Source organism: Podarcis gaigeae, assembly GCF_964106915.1.
Source record: "Podarcis gaigeae genome assembly, chromosome: 17".
NCBI lineage: Eukaryota > Metazoa > Chordata > Lepidosauria > Squamata > Lacertidae > Podarcis > Podarcis gaigeae.
The window spans coordinates 7,439,405-7,454,342 of NC_139694.1; the positions used below are offsets into that span (position 1 = coordinate 7,439,405).

General features: G+C 43.8%; 2 protein-coding genes across 3 annotated transcripts in view; one reads left to right on the top strand and one right to left on the bottom strand.

Moving 5' to 3' along the window:
- The window catches only part of B4GALT1 (beta-1,4-galactosyltransferase 1), a 52,224-nt gene extending 45,952 nt beyond the window's left edge, over positions 1–6,272 (top strand). Inside the window, exons 6-7 of one of the 2 annotated variants that reach the window (XR_014559385.1) lie at positions 654–3,437; positions 4,064–6,272. Coding sequence is in view for 1 of the 2 variants with exons in the window: in XM_083719616.1 (XP_083575742.1) it covers positions 654–789 (136 nt within the window). In the remaining variant the exon portion in view is untranslated. Of the gene's footprint in view, positions 1–653; positions 3,438–4,063 lie in introns of those variants that run through there. The other variant, XM_083719616.1, reaches the window with a different exon arrangement.
- The window catches only part of ELP1 (elongator acetyltransferase complex subunit 1), a 192,582-nt gene that overhangs the window by 55,776 nt on the left and 121,868 nt on the right, over positions 1–14,938 (bottom strand). The gene's annotated exons all lie outside the window — the stretch shown is intronic.

The following is a 14,938-nucleotide window of genomic DNA, read 5'->3' on the forward strand; positions in this document are numbered from 1 at the left end:
GACCATATGTCAGGAGTGCTCTGATGGTGTTTCCTGCTTGGCAGGGGGTTGGACTCGATGGCCCTTGTGGTCTCTTCCAACTCTATGATTCTATGATTCTATTCTATGATTCTATGAATATTTTCCTCTCTAGCCCAGCTCCACCTCAGCATCAGAGCTGAGCTTGGGAGAGAAAGATGCTTGAAGTGATAGTTCACAAGGAAGTAATTGGCGCTGAGGGTTCTGTTGTCCACCTGCACACACTTTTTATGTAAGAAAGCGAAACTACTCCTCCTCTTTTAGATGTGAATGAAGCAGGCACACGGGTGGAAAAGTCTGCTGCCTACCATCGTGTTTACTCTGGCTTCTCGGCTCTAAGCCAAATGGAAAAGCAAGAGATTGTTTTATGCCCCTTTCCATCCCTGAGTCCTAACTCTTCCTTGTGAAACTTGAAAGCTTGCGCCGCATCTTGAAACTATTAGCTGGTTCAATAATATATAATCTCCTAGATTTCTGTGTGATATCAGCACAAATGTTTATGTTAGGTTTGAGCATTTGGGACATGAAATATTTTGTTCTCTTCGTATTAGCCCGAATACCCTTTCGAGGAGGCAAAAGAAGGTTCTATTTGCAAATGGAGATTTCCCAACAGTGAATCTCTCTTGTTCTTGCAGGTTCAACAAAATTGCTCACACAAAGGAGACGATGAACTCTGATGGCTTAAACACTCTGAAATACACAGTAGAAAGAACTGAGAAATTCCCATTGTATACAAAAATCACAGTGGATATAGGATCACCAAAAAGCTAGCATGCCAGAGGTGCAACAGAAGACTTGGAGAACCCTAAATAGGGGCTGCTCATCCTATCAGAATTTTATCCCTGCTGTTTTATTACAATCAACATGAAAAAAAAGGATGCCTTATTTTGCCATTCTGAGGCCTTTCCGTAGGATGGACAATTAAGAATTTTAATCTCAAAACTCTTGCTATGTGTGTCTCTCTTTTAAAGTTCAGAACTGTTTGTAGGAGTTCGTAAATATGTCAAATTTTTCAGGGAATAGTAGTGACACATGGGCAAAATCCACTGGGAAGTTTTGCTGTGCTAGCCCCATGAGAAGGTCTGAAAGCTGCCTGAAGGCACCACCCATCCATTCATGTGGTGCCTCAGTGGGGCTTGCGCAAGAGAGTTGCATCGTGGACGGTGCCCATTGCTTACTGCAATGTTCTCCACTATAAATAGCAGTAGCACAAACTTGGGAAATACTTCTGCTTTAAAATGGATGGTGTATTATGCAATTATGGGCCATTTCCCCCCATTCAATTTTAAAATTGGGTAATGTTTATGAAAATTCAGTGCTTGTGGTTACTGTATGAAGGACTGGAAAATGCTGCTAAAATTGCTTTTGAGTTTACCTCTTTTGATACAGCTCCCCATTCTTGCAGACAGGATTGTTCTTGTCTTCATAGGTATTGAAACACCTGAAAAGAAAAAAGAGGGAAGAGAAATAGGATTATCAAAAAAGGGGGGGCTTTGATTCTGTTCTGCTGGCAGAGGGAATTTTAATATCTTGGGTCTCTTTTTCCTGAAAAGTGTCTTTGCGTGACAAAAATATTTAGGCTCTGACTCTGAGAGCAAAGTTCTCAACCCAGTTATCTGTTTGATGTGGGTTTCTGTCCACCACAGGGAAAAAGCACAGCGAACTGGACTGCACAGTATTTGTTTGAATCCAAATGGATCTTTCTAGCCTCCTTGAAGTTGATCTTGAAGTCCTCCTTCTGTCTTGGGGCAAACTGAATGGTTAGAGAGATCGCAAGTTCAAATACAGAGATCATGCAATGCTTTCTCCCTGCGGTGAGGGAAAGGGGTAGAGGGGCAGAATGCAAGCCTGAGACTTGGGGCCAAACATGAGATGTGGCCCATGGACACACAAAAAGCATTCCGCGTGCATTTTGCCCTGTTAAAAATCCACTTGCTTACCTGAGTCAGTCCATCTGTGTCTTGTTAGCATTCCTCTTGTGAGCACACTCAGCCTCTTGATCACTGGCAAACTACTGCCACACTTGAATGAATGGGCCAGGTATTGCTCAAGGTAGTGCTTTCACAAAGCCTGAGGAGCACTGCCTTGTGTATTGGAAGGTCAGGCAACATTCACTGTGCTTCCCAGTTTGCAGTATGGGCTTGCCTCTAGAAGCTCGCAAAGTAGCAGTGTGTGCAGCACAGCCAAAGATTTCGTAAGCCGACGAAGCCCATTTCCATTTGCAAGGCAGCGGCACCTATGCAAATAGGTAGGATTTCAGGGAAGGCGCAGCAATAGATAGACTAAGGACCTGGGGTTCACTAAATAAACAGAAACTCTATATGAAAGCACCTTATTAAGCAGTGAGTAGGAATTTGCCACTCTTCCGGGGGGGTTGGGGGTTGGCTGCACTATGCAGCTTGGGCCTTGGCTGCCTCTGTAGTCTGTAGCAGTGGATGAACCATTGACTTGTGATGTAACTCCCTCACTTGAGGTCAGTGGGCCTACAAAGCGTCATTGTCAATGATGCCTGTAAGTCCTTGACATTGGGGGGTTTGGAATGACTTGCATAAGTACCATTTCTTGATTGCCTTATGCGTGTATGCTGAATTTCATATTCCTTTTTTACTGTTACAATGCAATCTGTTTCTCACTGAGGAATGGCAAAAGGTCTGTAATCCTGGGTTCATAAGGTAGTCTCTTTTTTAAAAAAAAATATTTTGTCAGATACGTTTACTATTCTAAGGACTAAATATTGTATAAATGTCAAACAAAAAAATATTTTTTCTTGCGGTGTTGTATGTTAAAACGTGAAATTCACTGTTTTTATTTTTGCAACATGTTATTGAAAAGTTTGCAGGGGGTTGTATATAAAACCTAATAGCATGTTAACACCATCAATGCAAGCTGCAGGCAAAGTCACATTTAAACCAGACTAAAAAGGGGGTTTGTGCACTTTGATTTGTATAAACCATCCTTGTGATGTTGGTGTGCTCCTTAAAAAAGTGGCCTTTTTAGTATATTGCTTGAGGAGATAAAGACATCTCCTAAAATATTTGTGCGAATTCTCAAAATATCCGTCTGGATGCCTTTGAAACTCAGGCCCTGTTTGGATGTTGTGTTTTCTCCCTGCCCTCTCTGTACTGTCTGTGTGGAGAGGTGACATGATTGCAGTGCTGTTAGGTTACAAGATTTAGAATCATCGGCTCATAGAGTCGGGAGCGAACTAGATACTTCTTCCAGAATGTCAGAATCTGTGTTTATAGCATCAGGCGTGCTCAAAACCATTCACAGGACCTTCTTAGGACTCCATAAATGAATGAGGATGGGCTTTAACTTTAGCTTTCTGCTGTACAGCCTCCTATTTCTGTGGAGGCACATAAATCAATTCACCTCATTTTTATGCCTTGTATATAGGAGCATAAATAAGGCAGAAACTTGCGACACCTTAAAAAGACCAACAATTTTTATTATGCCAATAAGCTTCTTGTGGAGAGGTTCATCAGATGCACGAAGTATAATTCTGAATTGGCAAGCAGTTTCCACGTTCCTCAGCAATCTCCCAGTATCTCCTCGGGCGACAGCAACAGTCGCCGCTGGAATACTCACTGTTCCTCACGTCCAACCTAGTTTTAAAAGGATGGGGCACTTAACCTGCTTTCTTGCCCTCTTGTAACCTTTGGACTTTTCCGCTCCACTTCCTCAGCTGTGTTGCCAAAGGAAAGCTACCCACAAATCGTCTAGTCCTAGACAAACTGAGATGGAGATCTGCTGCTGTCACTATAAGTTTTGCTGCTGGGGGAAGAAAATATGCTGGTGGAATTCTCTTCTGCAAAGCCAACTTGCCTGTGCTTGGAGACAGATCCTCTGTTCTGCAGTCATCCACCACGCTTCTCCCTCTTGCACTGAGGCTATTCAGCCATGTGAGGAACAGCAACCATAGTTTGCTGGCTGTGGCTGATGGGAGTTGTAGTCCAAAATACCTGGAAGGAAAATATTATGGACTTCTCTCCTCCCTCACCCCAAATCTCCAGGGCTTCTCTCTCACTCTGTAAATCACAAAAAGAAGTGAATATCTAAACCAGGCAACCTTGCCTTTACTCAAGAGCAGGATCCCCCTGATCATTTGAAAGAATCTTTTTTAAAGATTAAATATCTCTGAGGGGATATCATGCGTAGTCATTAATTTCTCTTCACAGTGAGAAGAGTTGAGGAAAGGAGGGTACAACCCTGTTCTGTGGAGAATGTTGTTCAAACAGGTCCTGAGTTTCCTAACTTGACTTATTCTAATTGGATAATTAAGGGGGAGGGAGGAATACAAAGGGGTGTGTGTGTGTCTTCATGCATGCATGTTGGGTTTAACTTCTTTATTTATTTCAACATACTGAGCCAAATGCTTTGCCTTTTACTATTGGGTGTGTGGGAAGAGGGCAGAACAACTATATATCTGTAATTGGAAGTGTATGTCTTCCTCTCATTTTAAATATGCTCACTTGTGTTTGGAATGTGCCTTAATTGAGAAGTAACCAGGGATTATTATTATTTTTAAGTCAATCAAATGTTAGGTGCATTTTGAACCAATGGGTCTGTTCAGGTATTTCTTATAGTGGGTATACATCTTGCTATAGTAATTGACTTGGTTGTTCTACAACCCTTTCACCTAAGTATTTGGGGAGGAATCCATACTGTGCTGTATATTTGCATGGAGCTTTTTCCCTGAACCCTGATAGCAAGCAGCCCCAGAAGAAATGAGTGGGCTGGGGTCAGTTAGGGAAGCAAGAGTATTGAATGCACACACTAGCACCACAGTCTAGCTCAGACATACTTTTCCCTTGCAGTGGTGGGTCAGTGCACCCATATACACCCAAGACATTTGCATCCGCACCATACATTCAAAGCACCATTATACTACTTGAACAGACGGGGAGAACCCCAAGAACTGTATCAGAGAATTGTAGAGAGTTGAAAGAGACTCCGAGGATAATTTTGTCCAACCCCCAGCTCTCCCATACGGGGATTGAACCTGCAACCTTGGCGTCATCAGAACCACGCTCTAACCAAACTGAACTATCCAGGCTGACTGTAGTTCAAGGGTTTAGGGAAACTAGCTCTGTGAGGCCAGCACCCTTGAGAAAGCTACAGTTCCCAGTGCATGTCTATTAAAGAGGTATGATACTATTTTAAATGTATGGTGTGAATGTGGTATAGTTTATGAGGAAGAAATAATTCACTTTCCAAGTAATATGTGAACAGCCCTTGGAACCCAGCTGTAGGCTTCAGTATGGTGGGTTGTTTTTTTAAAGAACAGTTATGGAGAATAGTACCTCCCTATTATTTTAATGTATCCAGTAGTTAAGGAAACTAAAAAAAACCCACAACCAACCTGTGCCTGTTGTTGAAATAACCAGTCTTTTAGCTCTGCGAGAGCTACTGAAATACCCACCCTCCAGAAATAAAATTGCTCTTTCTGGAAATTTCTAGTCTTTCTTCCTCAGAAATCTGGTATGTAGGTTACATATTGCAAGCTGGAGACACGATAGTTTTTAAGAGACTTAAATATTAAGCACATAAGAAGGATCGTGCTGGATCAGGCCAGTGGTTCATCTAGTGCAGTATCCTGTTCTCACAGGATATGTGTGGTGGGAAACTAAAGCATATTGTTTGCGAAACACTTCGCTTCCCACAGCGGATGCACATATTCTTTTTGTCCCACTGTTCTACCTGCTCAGGTCAGTTTTTGGGGGGTTTGGGGGGTGATAGAGGCACAAACACCAAAAAAAAAATAAACCATGGTAAAATTAGGCAGAGCATGTGCACATCCCTTTCACACTGCCTTTAACTCTCAGAATAAATTGCCATCTCTCTATGGCTTCACTGGACTTTGGAAGGCATTAAAAAACCCTCTCCAAATCTGGTCCAGGATGTCATTAGGGAGAATGGGCACATTCGTACTATGCAAGCAACTTTTAAGTTGCACATCATAAATAGCTTTGCTGTGTGTTTTGGTCTATTTGTGTGAAGATCGGGGGGGGGGGTGTCATAGAAACCACATTGAATTACCTGAGAATACGTTTTTGCGCTCTCAGCTTCAACGGTTTTGACAAAAGTGCCTTTAAAATATGTTCATAGCGGGGGGGGGGGGCGCGTGGCAGGGGGAGGAATTGCTCCACAGAGCAGCATTTGATAAATTAGCATTGCTGTGGCTTGGTGACTTATTTTTTTGCAAGAAACTACATTAAAGACATTGTAAACAATAAAAGTTGGTGTTTTTAATTCGACGAAATGTTTCTGCTCTTATATTTTCACTCCTTTGGTGGTTCTTCTCCTTTAGCTCCCAATCCACATATGTTAAAACATAAACTTGTTTTTAAAATTATGGAGCTTCAGAGAACATGTGGCTATGGTCAGGCATTGTTACTCAGAAGTGAATCTCCGTTGGGAAACCAGTGCTTGCCATTCCAGGCTTAGCAGTTCCCATTTAAATTAAGCCCTCTACCGAAATTAAGGGAAACTATTGTAATAATATTTTTTTTATTAGGTTTCAGTTGCAATCCAATAATAGCCTCATTATAACAACACCAGTTTATTGTACAATTATTAATACCAATAGTTCAAATACTGAATTACATAATTAGATAAAGTGGCCCCCCCACGTGCTAGATTTAATGAATTGAAATTAAGGAAAACTCTTGTTGCCATTGCAGTATGACTTTCTGTCACCACCTGCAGAGGTCCGTGGTCATGTGTTGAGGAGGTCATGTGTTGCAGCTCCTTTCCCTCCGCAGCGTTTGGGCACCATTTTGGATTTTTTTTTAGAGGTAAGAGAAGATTTAACATGTTCAAAGGCCAACTCTTTAATTTTTTGAGATGAAAATGGCCAAAAATTAGTGTGCGGTGAGACCATTGCTTGTTGATTCTTTCTGTCTGGTAAAAAGTAAAAATGTAAAGGGCCCCTGGACAGTTAAGTCCAGTCAAAGGTGACTAGGGAGTTGCGGCGCTCATTTCGCTTTTCAAGCCAAGGGAGCTGGTGTTTGTCCACAGACAGCTTTCAGGGTCATGCGGCCAGCATGACTAAACCGCTTCTGGCACACGGAACACCATGATGGAAACCAGAGCGCATGGAAGCGCAGTTTACCTTCTCGCCACAGCGATACTTAATTATCTACTTGCACTGGTGTGCTTTCGAACTGCTAGGTTGGCAGGAGCTGGGACAGAGCAACGGGAGCTCACTCTTGTCAGGGGGATTCGAACCGCTGACCTTCTGATCGGCAAGCCCAAGAGGCTCGGTGGTTTAGACCACAGCGCCACCCGTGTCTTTCTGGTTCCACTGCCCTAATAGCTCTTACAGAACTTCCTAATGTTTAGCCGAAGTCATGGGCTACATTCCCTTGAGAAAAATCTGTTCAGGTGTTCCTGGGTCTGAGAAGGTTGGTGGCTCCTCTCCTCTGCGGGTGTTCTAATGCCTCACCTGTGCCTTCTGTGTGTTTATAACTTTTGATCACCCAGCTGTGATAACTGTTCAGCTCCAGGTTCCTAACATTAATTAACTAGGCCTGCTTTGTTGAGTACTTGAATGGAGCTCCTGGCCTCCGGAAATCTTGACTTCATACACAATACATATTTAAAGCACCGTACTTCCTCCCCACAAGGTTTCGTGAGAAAGAGAGTTCCTTAAGGGTGATGGCAATTGTAGCTCTGTGAAGTGTAGACTGCAGTTCCCAGAATTACTCTTTTTGGGAGGGAAGTAATGAGATTTAAGGGACATGGGTGGCGCTGTGGGTTAAACCACAGAGCCTAGGACTTGCCAATCAGAAGGTTGGTGGTTTGAATCCCCGTGACTGGGTGAGCTCCCGTTGCTCGGTCCCTGCTCCTGCCAACCTAGCAGTTCAAAAGCATGTCAAAGTGCAAGTAGATCAATAGGTACCGCTCCGGCAGGAAGGTAAACGGCATTTCCGTGCACTGCTCTGGTTCGCCACAGCTTAGTCATGCTGGCCACATGACCCGGAAACTGTACGCCGGCTCCCTCGGCCAATAAAGCGAGATGAGCGCCGCAACCCCAGAGTCGGCCACGACTGGACCTAATGGTCAGGGGTCCCTTTACCTTTACCTAATGAGATTTAAAGTGCTTTAAATATGGGGTGCCTATGCAGTGGCAGAGAGCAGACGGGGGCGGGGTTGGCACGCGTCCTGGGGGCATGGTACGCTGCCCACAGGGGCGCAGCATGCTGCCTGCAGGGGCATGGTGCCCAGCACGGGCAGGGGGGCAGCCGTGATGGCACCCCACTGGGATCGCACTGCCAGTGCTCCCCCCGCACTCCTCTTGTGGGCGTATGTGCAGCTCTGGCTATAAACCAGCAGCATGGGAGAGCACTGAAAAGGATGAGTTATACGAAAACATCTTTCATACGGTTAATGGTAACGTTGATAGAATTCTAAAGCAAAAATGCATCAGAAGAGCTATTCAGGCCCTAGCACTAAGGGTATGGGATCTCCTGTTTGTAAGGACCATGTTTTTCAGATTATACTGAACCACAGGCCCAGGCAGCAGAAGCCAGGACTTCCTTCTCCAGAAGTGCTGCTAGATGAGCAAAGAATACCTTTTGGAAATGGGCTGCAGGCCTGTGGCCTGCGCCACTACTGCATTGCTGAAGGGGAAGAACAGAACTTTCCCACAATATCCCGCAATTTTGTCCTGAGAGGGGGAATTCCTTCCATCCTAACCACCAATATAGCAAGTACCGTATTTTTTGCACCATAACACTCACTTTTTTCCTCCTAGAAAGTAAGGGGAAATGTCTGTGTGTGTTATGGAGGGAATGCCTACGGATGGCGGGGGGATCTGCTGCAGTCATGAGCAGAGGATCCATAGTTCCCCTTCCTTCCCTCCTCCGTGGCTCGCTTTGAAACAGCAAAGCAGGAGAAGAGCCGCTGAGTGGGGAGGAGAGAGGGACAGAGAGCCTGCTTGCTTTAAAGGAGCAAAGCGGGAGATGAGAGGAGCCGCTTACACGAGTGTAAGCGGCTCCTGTCCGGTTGGCTCCTTTAAAGCAAGCAGGCTCTCTGTCCCTCTCTTCTCCCCACTCAGCTGGCTAAATAGCAGCAAAGTTTTTCAGCGAGCCAGGGAGGAGGGAGAGAAGCAGAGCCTGCTTGCTTCTCCTCTTATACCCCTCTTCTGCATTATTTACAGCATCCTTCTCCACCCATCCCACGCGTGTTCCTTGGCCCTTGAGTGCTTTTCCTTCCCTCCCCACTTAAAATGTGGTTACAAAGCATGGATCCACATGGAACCTCAGGATTTTTGCATTGGGCTACCTCAAACTCACCGTCAGATCACATGTCTGTGGCCACAGCATGAACCACAAAAATCATACATCTACTGTTTCGTTTAGAATATTTTTTTTCTTGTTTTCCTCCTCTAAAAACTATGTGTGTGTCATGGTCGGGTGCGTGTTATAGAGCGAAAAATACAGTACTTAAGATTTTGAGGATAAAACCAAGTGCCAGAAGATTGCTATATGGTCCTCAGCTGTGTATTACCTACTGTAACAAAGCGAGACATACATATTTAGTAAGCAAAGCTGAGCACATTTTTCCCTCTTCAAAGGTTTCCATGACACTGAATGGTCTTTTGGGAGCCTGCCTAAACACAGGAACTTTCATCCTCAGTAAGACCACAGGTCCCTCTATAACTCAGCATTCTTTCCAACTGTGGCCAGCCAGAAGTTTCTGGGCATCTTTCAAACCCAAACATGGAGCCAGCATCCTTGGCGCGTTAGACAGAGACTTTGAAGAGGAAGGCTTCATTTCGCTATCATGTTTAGTAGCAAGCCTAAGGCTTTAAAAGTAAGAATCAGCATACAGATTTGAATCCAAAATTCCAGGTACCAACTCCTGAACTACTCACTACACCCATGAAGAGGCAAGCAGTAGCATTCTGCCTGAAATACAGCTTTGGAACAGTCTTTTGAGGGCAGCTCCACATGCAGCAAAAAGCGACAACATTCTCGTTGGTTTTACTGCATGCAAATTCAGTGGGAAGCTGTGGTCACATACAGATTCCCAGCCTGCAGCCTTCAGTATGTTGCTGTATCTACTGCAGAGGATATGCCAAATGGCTTCTGGAATGCATAGCACTGTTAGCCAGTTAAAGAATTGTTGGTTGATTAACCTAATGAACTATTAATCGGCCGTAGGAGCCAACTCCTAGGGGCTGAGGGCCTTTGGGTCCCCCAATAAAGTATTTGAGGGGCATTGCCACGGGCATTGTGTGATCGATTATGCGCGTGCACACACACACGCACACGTTATTTTATTCCTCCATGTAACTAGCTGATGACATTCAAATAAAATGTGCCAAAAGCTCAGTTCGTGGCTGTTCTAGGAACTGGAGAAATGTGACAAATACGCCGAAAGTTACTTTATTAAAACATATTTCTATAATGTTATTCATTTTTTTAAACCCCACCAAACTTTAATAAAGAAGGTAAAGAAAAAGATACTTATTAGTAGGAAAAGCCATCTTTAATATTTCCCTGTTCTTTCCCTGTTAAAACAGGGCACTTAAAAACATATAGCCAAAGGCAGTTAAAAATGGGTCCATTAAGTCTCAGGCCAATCAAATAAGATTTGCCATTGTTTGATTAAAGCATCCAGTAAATTTATCAGTAAAGCCAATTATAGCTTGCGGCCATAGGAATAAGTATGAGACTCTTACACAGAGCAGGAGATAAAGCGGTTTAGAGGAACATTGTCAATGACGCAAGAGCCAGGGAGCAGTCTACACAAACAAGAAGAACTTTGTTTGCCTAGTTGCACATAATGTTTGCAAATGTCAGGAACTGTCACCTGTGGACCTCCAAATGAGAACATATGGAGCAAAGTCTTGGCTGTAAAGAAGAAGTTTTCCTACTATGCAACTGAGCAGAAAATTACTGTATTAGGATTATTGCCAGCCACTTAAATATCTCACTTAATGACTTGAAATCTATTAGGTTTGGCAGAGACACAGAGATCTGGATCCAAGAAGTAAATCAGAGCATATTAATGGCAGATAAAAGAACATTTTTCGTTATTTGTGACATAATCAGACAGTGATCCTTGTCAGAAGTTATGTCCATGGAATCCTGCATGCAGTGCCTCGTCTATAAGATCAGTAGGAACTTTTGCAAGCGGAAGTATATTAGTAGTAGTAGTACTAGTAGTAGACCATCCAGTACCCCTAGATCTCAGGGTGGTTCATATTTTTCTGTGACAATAACCAGATTTCAATAATGTGGTTGCAAATTTGAAGCCATTGGTTTGAGTCCTGCCCTCCAGAGCAGGAGAAAACAAACTTGTTTCCTCTTCCATGTGACAACCTGTAATGGTTATAAGGGGTTGCTCGTGCGTAAGTTACCGCCACTCCTAGCTAGGTAGCCTGGTTAAACCTGTCCTGGCTGACAGCCCTTCACTCCGTGGCTGTTCAGTCGCTAGCAGAATCCGCCAGTGGGCGTTTTTTGAACCTCTTCCAGCAAAGAAGTTGTTTGACGCCAAGTCTCCTCCTACTCTCCCTGCGCGGAAGTCTTCTGCGCAGGGAGGGTGTGGGCAGCGGAGTGCCCGTGCTCTCCCCACTGGTTTCTGGCAAAGAGTCTTGGAGCCTCCTCTCCGAATCCCCCATCTGCCCCCCTTCTCTACTGGTGTTGCGCTGATTTCCTTCCCCAGCCAATGAGCTCCCTCTCTCCCTGCTGGGCCCCTCTCCAGCATCGCTTGAGAGCCTTGCCTCCACCTCTGGCTCCGATGTCAGTTCCCTGACACAACCCTTGAGGTATTTGAAGATGGCGATCAATATCTCCTCTCAGCCTCCTCTTTTCCAGGCTAAACATATCCAGCTCCTTCAACAGTTCCTCATAAGGCTTGGTTTCCAGATTCTTGATCATCTTGGTTGCCCTCCTCTGCGCGCGTTCCGGCTTGTCAAGATCCTTCTTAAATTGTGGCACCCCGAACTGGACACAGTATTCCAACTGTGGTCTGACCAAGGCAAAATAGAGTGGTACTATTACTTCCCTTGATCTGTACTCTTCTGTTGATGCACCCTAGAACAGCATTAGCTTTTTTTGCTGCTGCATCACACTGTTGACTCATGCTAAGCTTGTGGTCCACCAAGACCCCTAGATCCTTTTCACACATACTGGTAGAATCATAGGATCATAAAATCATAGAGTTGGAAGAGACCACAAGGGCCATCGAGTCCAACCCCCTGCCAAGCAGGAAACACCATCAGAGCACTCCTGACATATGGTTGTGAAGCCTCTGCTTAAAGACCGCCAAAGAAGGAGACTCCACCACACTCCTTGGCAGCAAATTCCACTGTCGAACAGCTCTTACTGTCAGGAAGTTCTTCCTAATGTTTAGGTGGAATCTTCTTTCTTGTAGTTTGGATCCATTGCTCCGTGTCTGCTTCTCTGGAGCAGCAGAAAACAACCTTTCTCCCTCCTCTATGAGACATCCTTTTATATATTTGAACATGGCTATCATATCACCCCTTAACCTCCTCTTCTCCAGGCTAAACATGCCCAGCTCCCTTAGCCGTTCCTCATAAGGCATCGTTTCCAGGCCTTTGACCATTTTGGTTGCCCTCCTCTGGACACATTCCAGTTTGTCAGTGTCCTTCTAGAACTGTGGTGCCCAGAACTGGACACAGTACTCCAGGTGAGGTCTGACCAGAGCAGAATACAGTGGCTCTATTACTTCCCTTGATCTAGATGCTATACTCCTATTGATGCAGCCCAGAATTGCATTGGCTTTTTTAGCTGCCGTGTCACACTGTTGGCTCATGTCAAGTTTGTGGTCAACCAAGACTCCTAGATCCTTTTCACATGTACTGCTCTCAAGCCAGGTGTCACCCATCTTGTATTTGTGCCTCTCATTTTTTTGCCCAAGTGCAATACTTTACATTTCTCCCTGTTAAAATTCATCTTGTTTGTTTTGGCCCAGTTCTCTAATCTGTCAAGGTCGTTTTGAAGGTAGAAACCAGGTGTCCCTCATCCTATATTTGTGCATCTGGTTCTTCCTGTAGCTGCAGTAATCCAGGTAAGGGAGGCTTTCGCAGCAGCAAAAGAACACAGCATTACTTGTTGGGCCCCCCTTGCCCCTAGGGGTGGAGAGAGACCAGCAGCAAAGCTTTGCGGGTACCCCACTCTCGCCAAGAGTCCTGGCATAAGGAGGTGTTGCCAATGCACAGCTTTGCACCCCAGTGGCTTGGCAAGGCTTTGCAAGGCCTTTTCTTTAAGGGAAGGAAAAGGGAGATTCATTTTTTTTAAAAAATGCTATTTATTAAAAGTTTAAAAATTACAAAAAGAAGAAAAGAAAACAACAAAAAAATTAACAGAACATACATTACAATAAAAAAAACATAAAAACCAATACAATAGCAATTTAAAAAAACACAGATCCAGTATTCCATATCTTTATCTTCCATTTACTTGTTTCCTCGACCTCCTCACACCTCCCTTTTTGTATTCTAGTTTAATTATTTGTTTCAGCAAATTCTTTCCATCTTTCTCAATTCTTATTGGGTAATTTATCTTAACCGTCTAACCTATTAATTAACTCAACAAACCTTTTCCATCTTTCACTATATTCTGTCGTTCAGTTTACCTTAATTTATTTTAACCTTATCTTACCATAAAATACCTTCAAGCTTAAAACTTCATACTTATTTATACATAGCTCCTTATATCATTTCTACTAAAGCCAAATAGTTACATTCCAACATTTTTCCTAATTCTCAAAATAAGTTTTTTTAAAAAACTTTCTTCCAATCCTCATCCAACGTCTCTTCTTCCTGGTCTCGGGTTATGTCAGTCCTTACTGTCCATTCCAACTAGTCCATCAACCTGGTAATCTTATGTCCGAGGCTCTTAAGTCTTTTCCATGTCCCTTCTGCAGATCTTCTTGTTTATACCTGCACTTTACCTTGTCTTTTGTTGATCTCTTTCTTAGTTTCTTTCCTTTCTCCTTGAGAAGTAGGTCTCGGGTAGCTCCAACCCAAAAATATCTCCATCTCCCCTCAGCAGATCTGAAAAGGGAAATTCAACCAAGTCTTCTCCTCGAGGAAAAGCCCTTGCAGAGTCTCACCGCCAGGTGGCAAGGAAGCTTCACAAGGACTTTGCCTCAAGAAGCCTTTTCTGAGTGTGCCCCCTCCACCCCCATTATGAGGGTGATGGTGGGGCATTTCCCCTCAGGTGCCAAAACATCTCAGGCCATCCCTGCTCATGCGGACCCAACCCACAACCTGTCCCAGGCTATTCCCACTGCCTTTATGATACAGTACGATACGATAATCTTTACTGTCCTTGTCCCATACAGAACAATGAAATTTTAAAAAATCTACATCTAATTGTAGAGCTTTGACGACATGGGCGGGACTGGAATAACTCTAACAGCGAACGACTAATAAGTAAAGGAGATAAAATACGTGATTCCAGAATTTATCTGATACTTACCAAAGGAGTGGAGGGAAGTCTAAGGCTCGGTGGAGCTTAAAACAGCTATGTAATATATGTATGATTCATGGACTGGATATGACACATGTAATTTATGTATTATACTTTGTATTTGTTTCTATGTATATATAACGATAAACCAATAAAAACTCATTTGGAAAAAAAAAATCTATATCAAAAACCAACAAGCCTGCTGTCCCAGCTATCCCAGCCTGGTTAGCCCCCTATAAACTCTGGTACCCCATAATTAAATGCAATATACTCCCATAGAGACTACCTTACACTGTGTTTAGAACCAAAATCGCATTTGAATAGAAACTGTTTCTCAGGCGGCTAGTCCTAGTCTTTATAACCCTGTACCTTCTTCCAGAAGGCAGAAGCTGAAATAGATCATTTGCGGGGTGTGCACTATCCTGCACTATCTCTGCAGCTTTCTTATGGCACCTGGAAGCATAGATTTG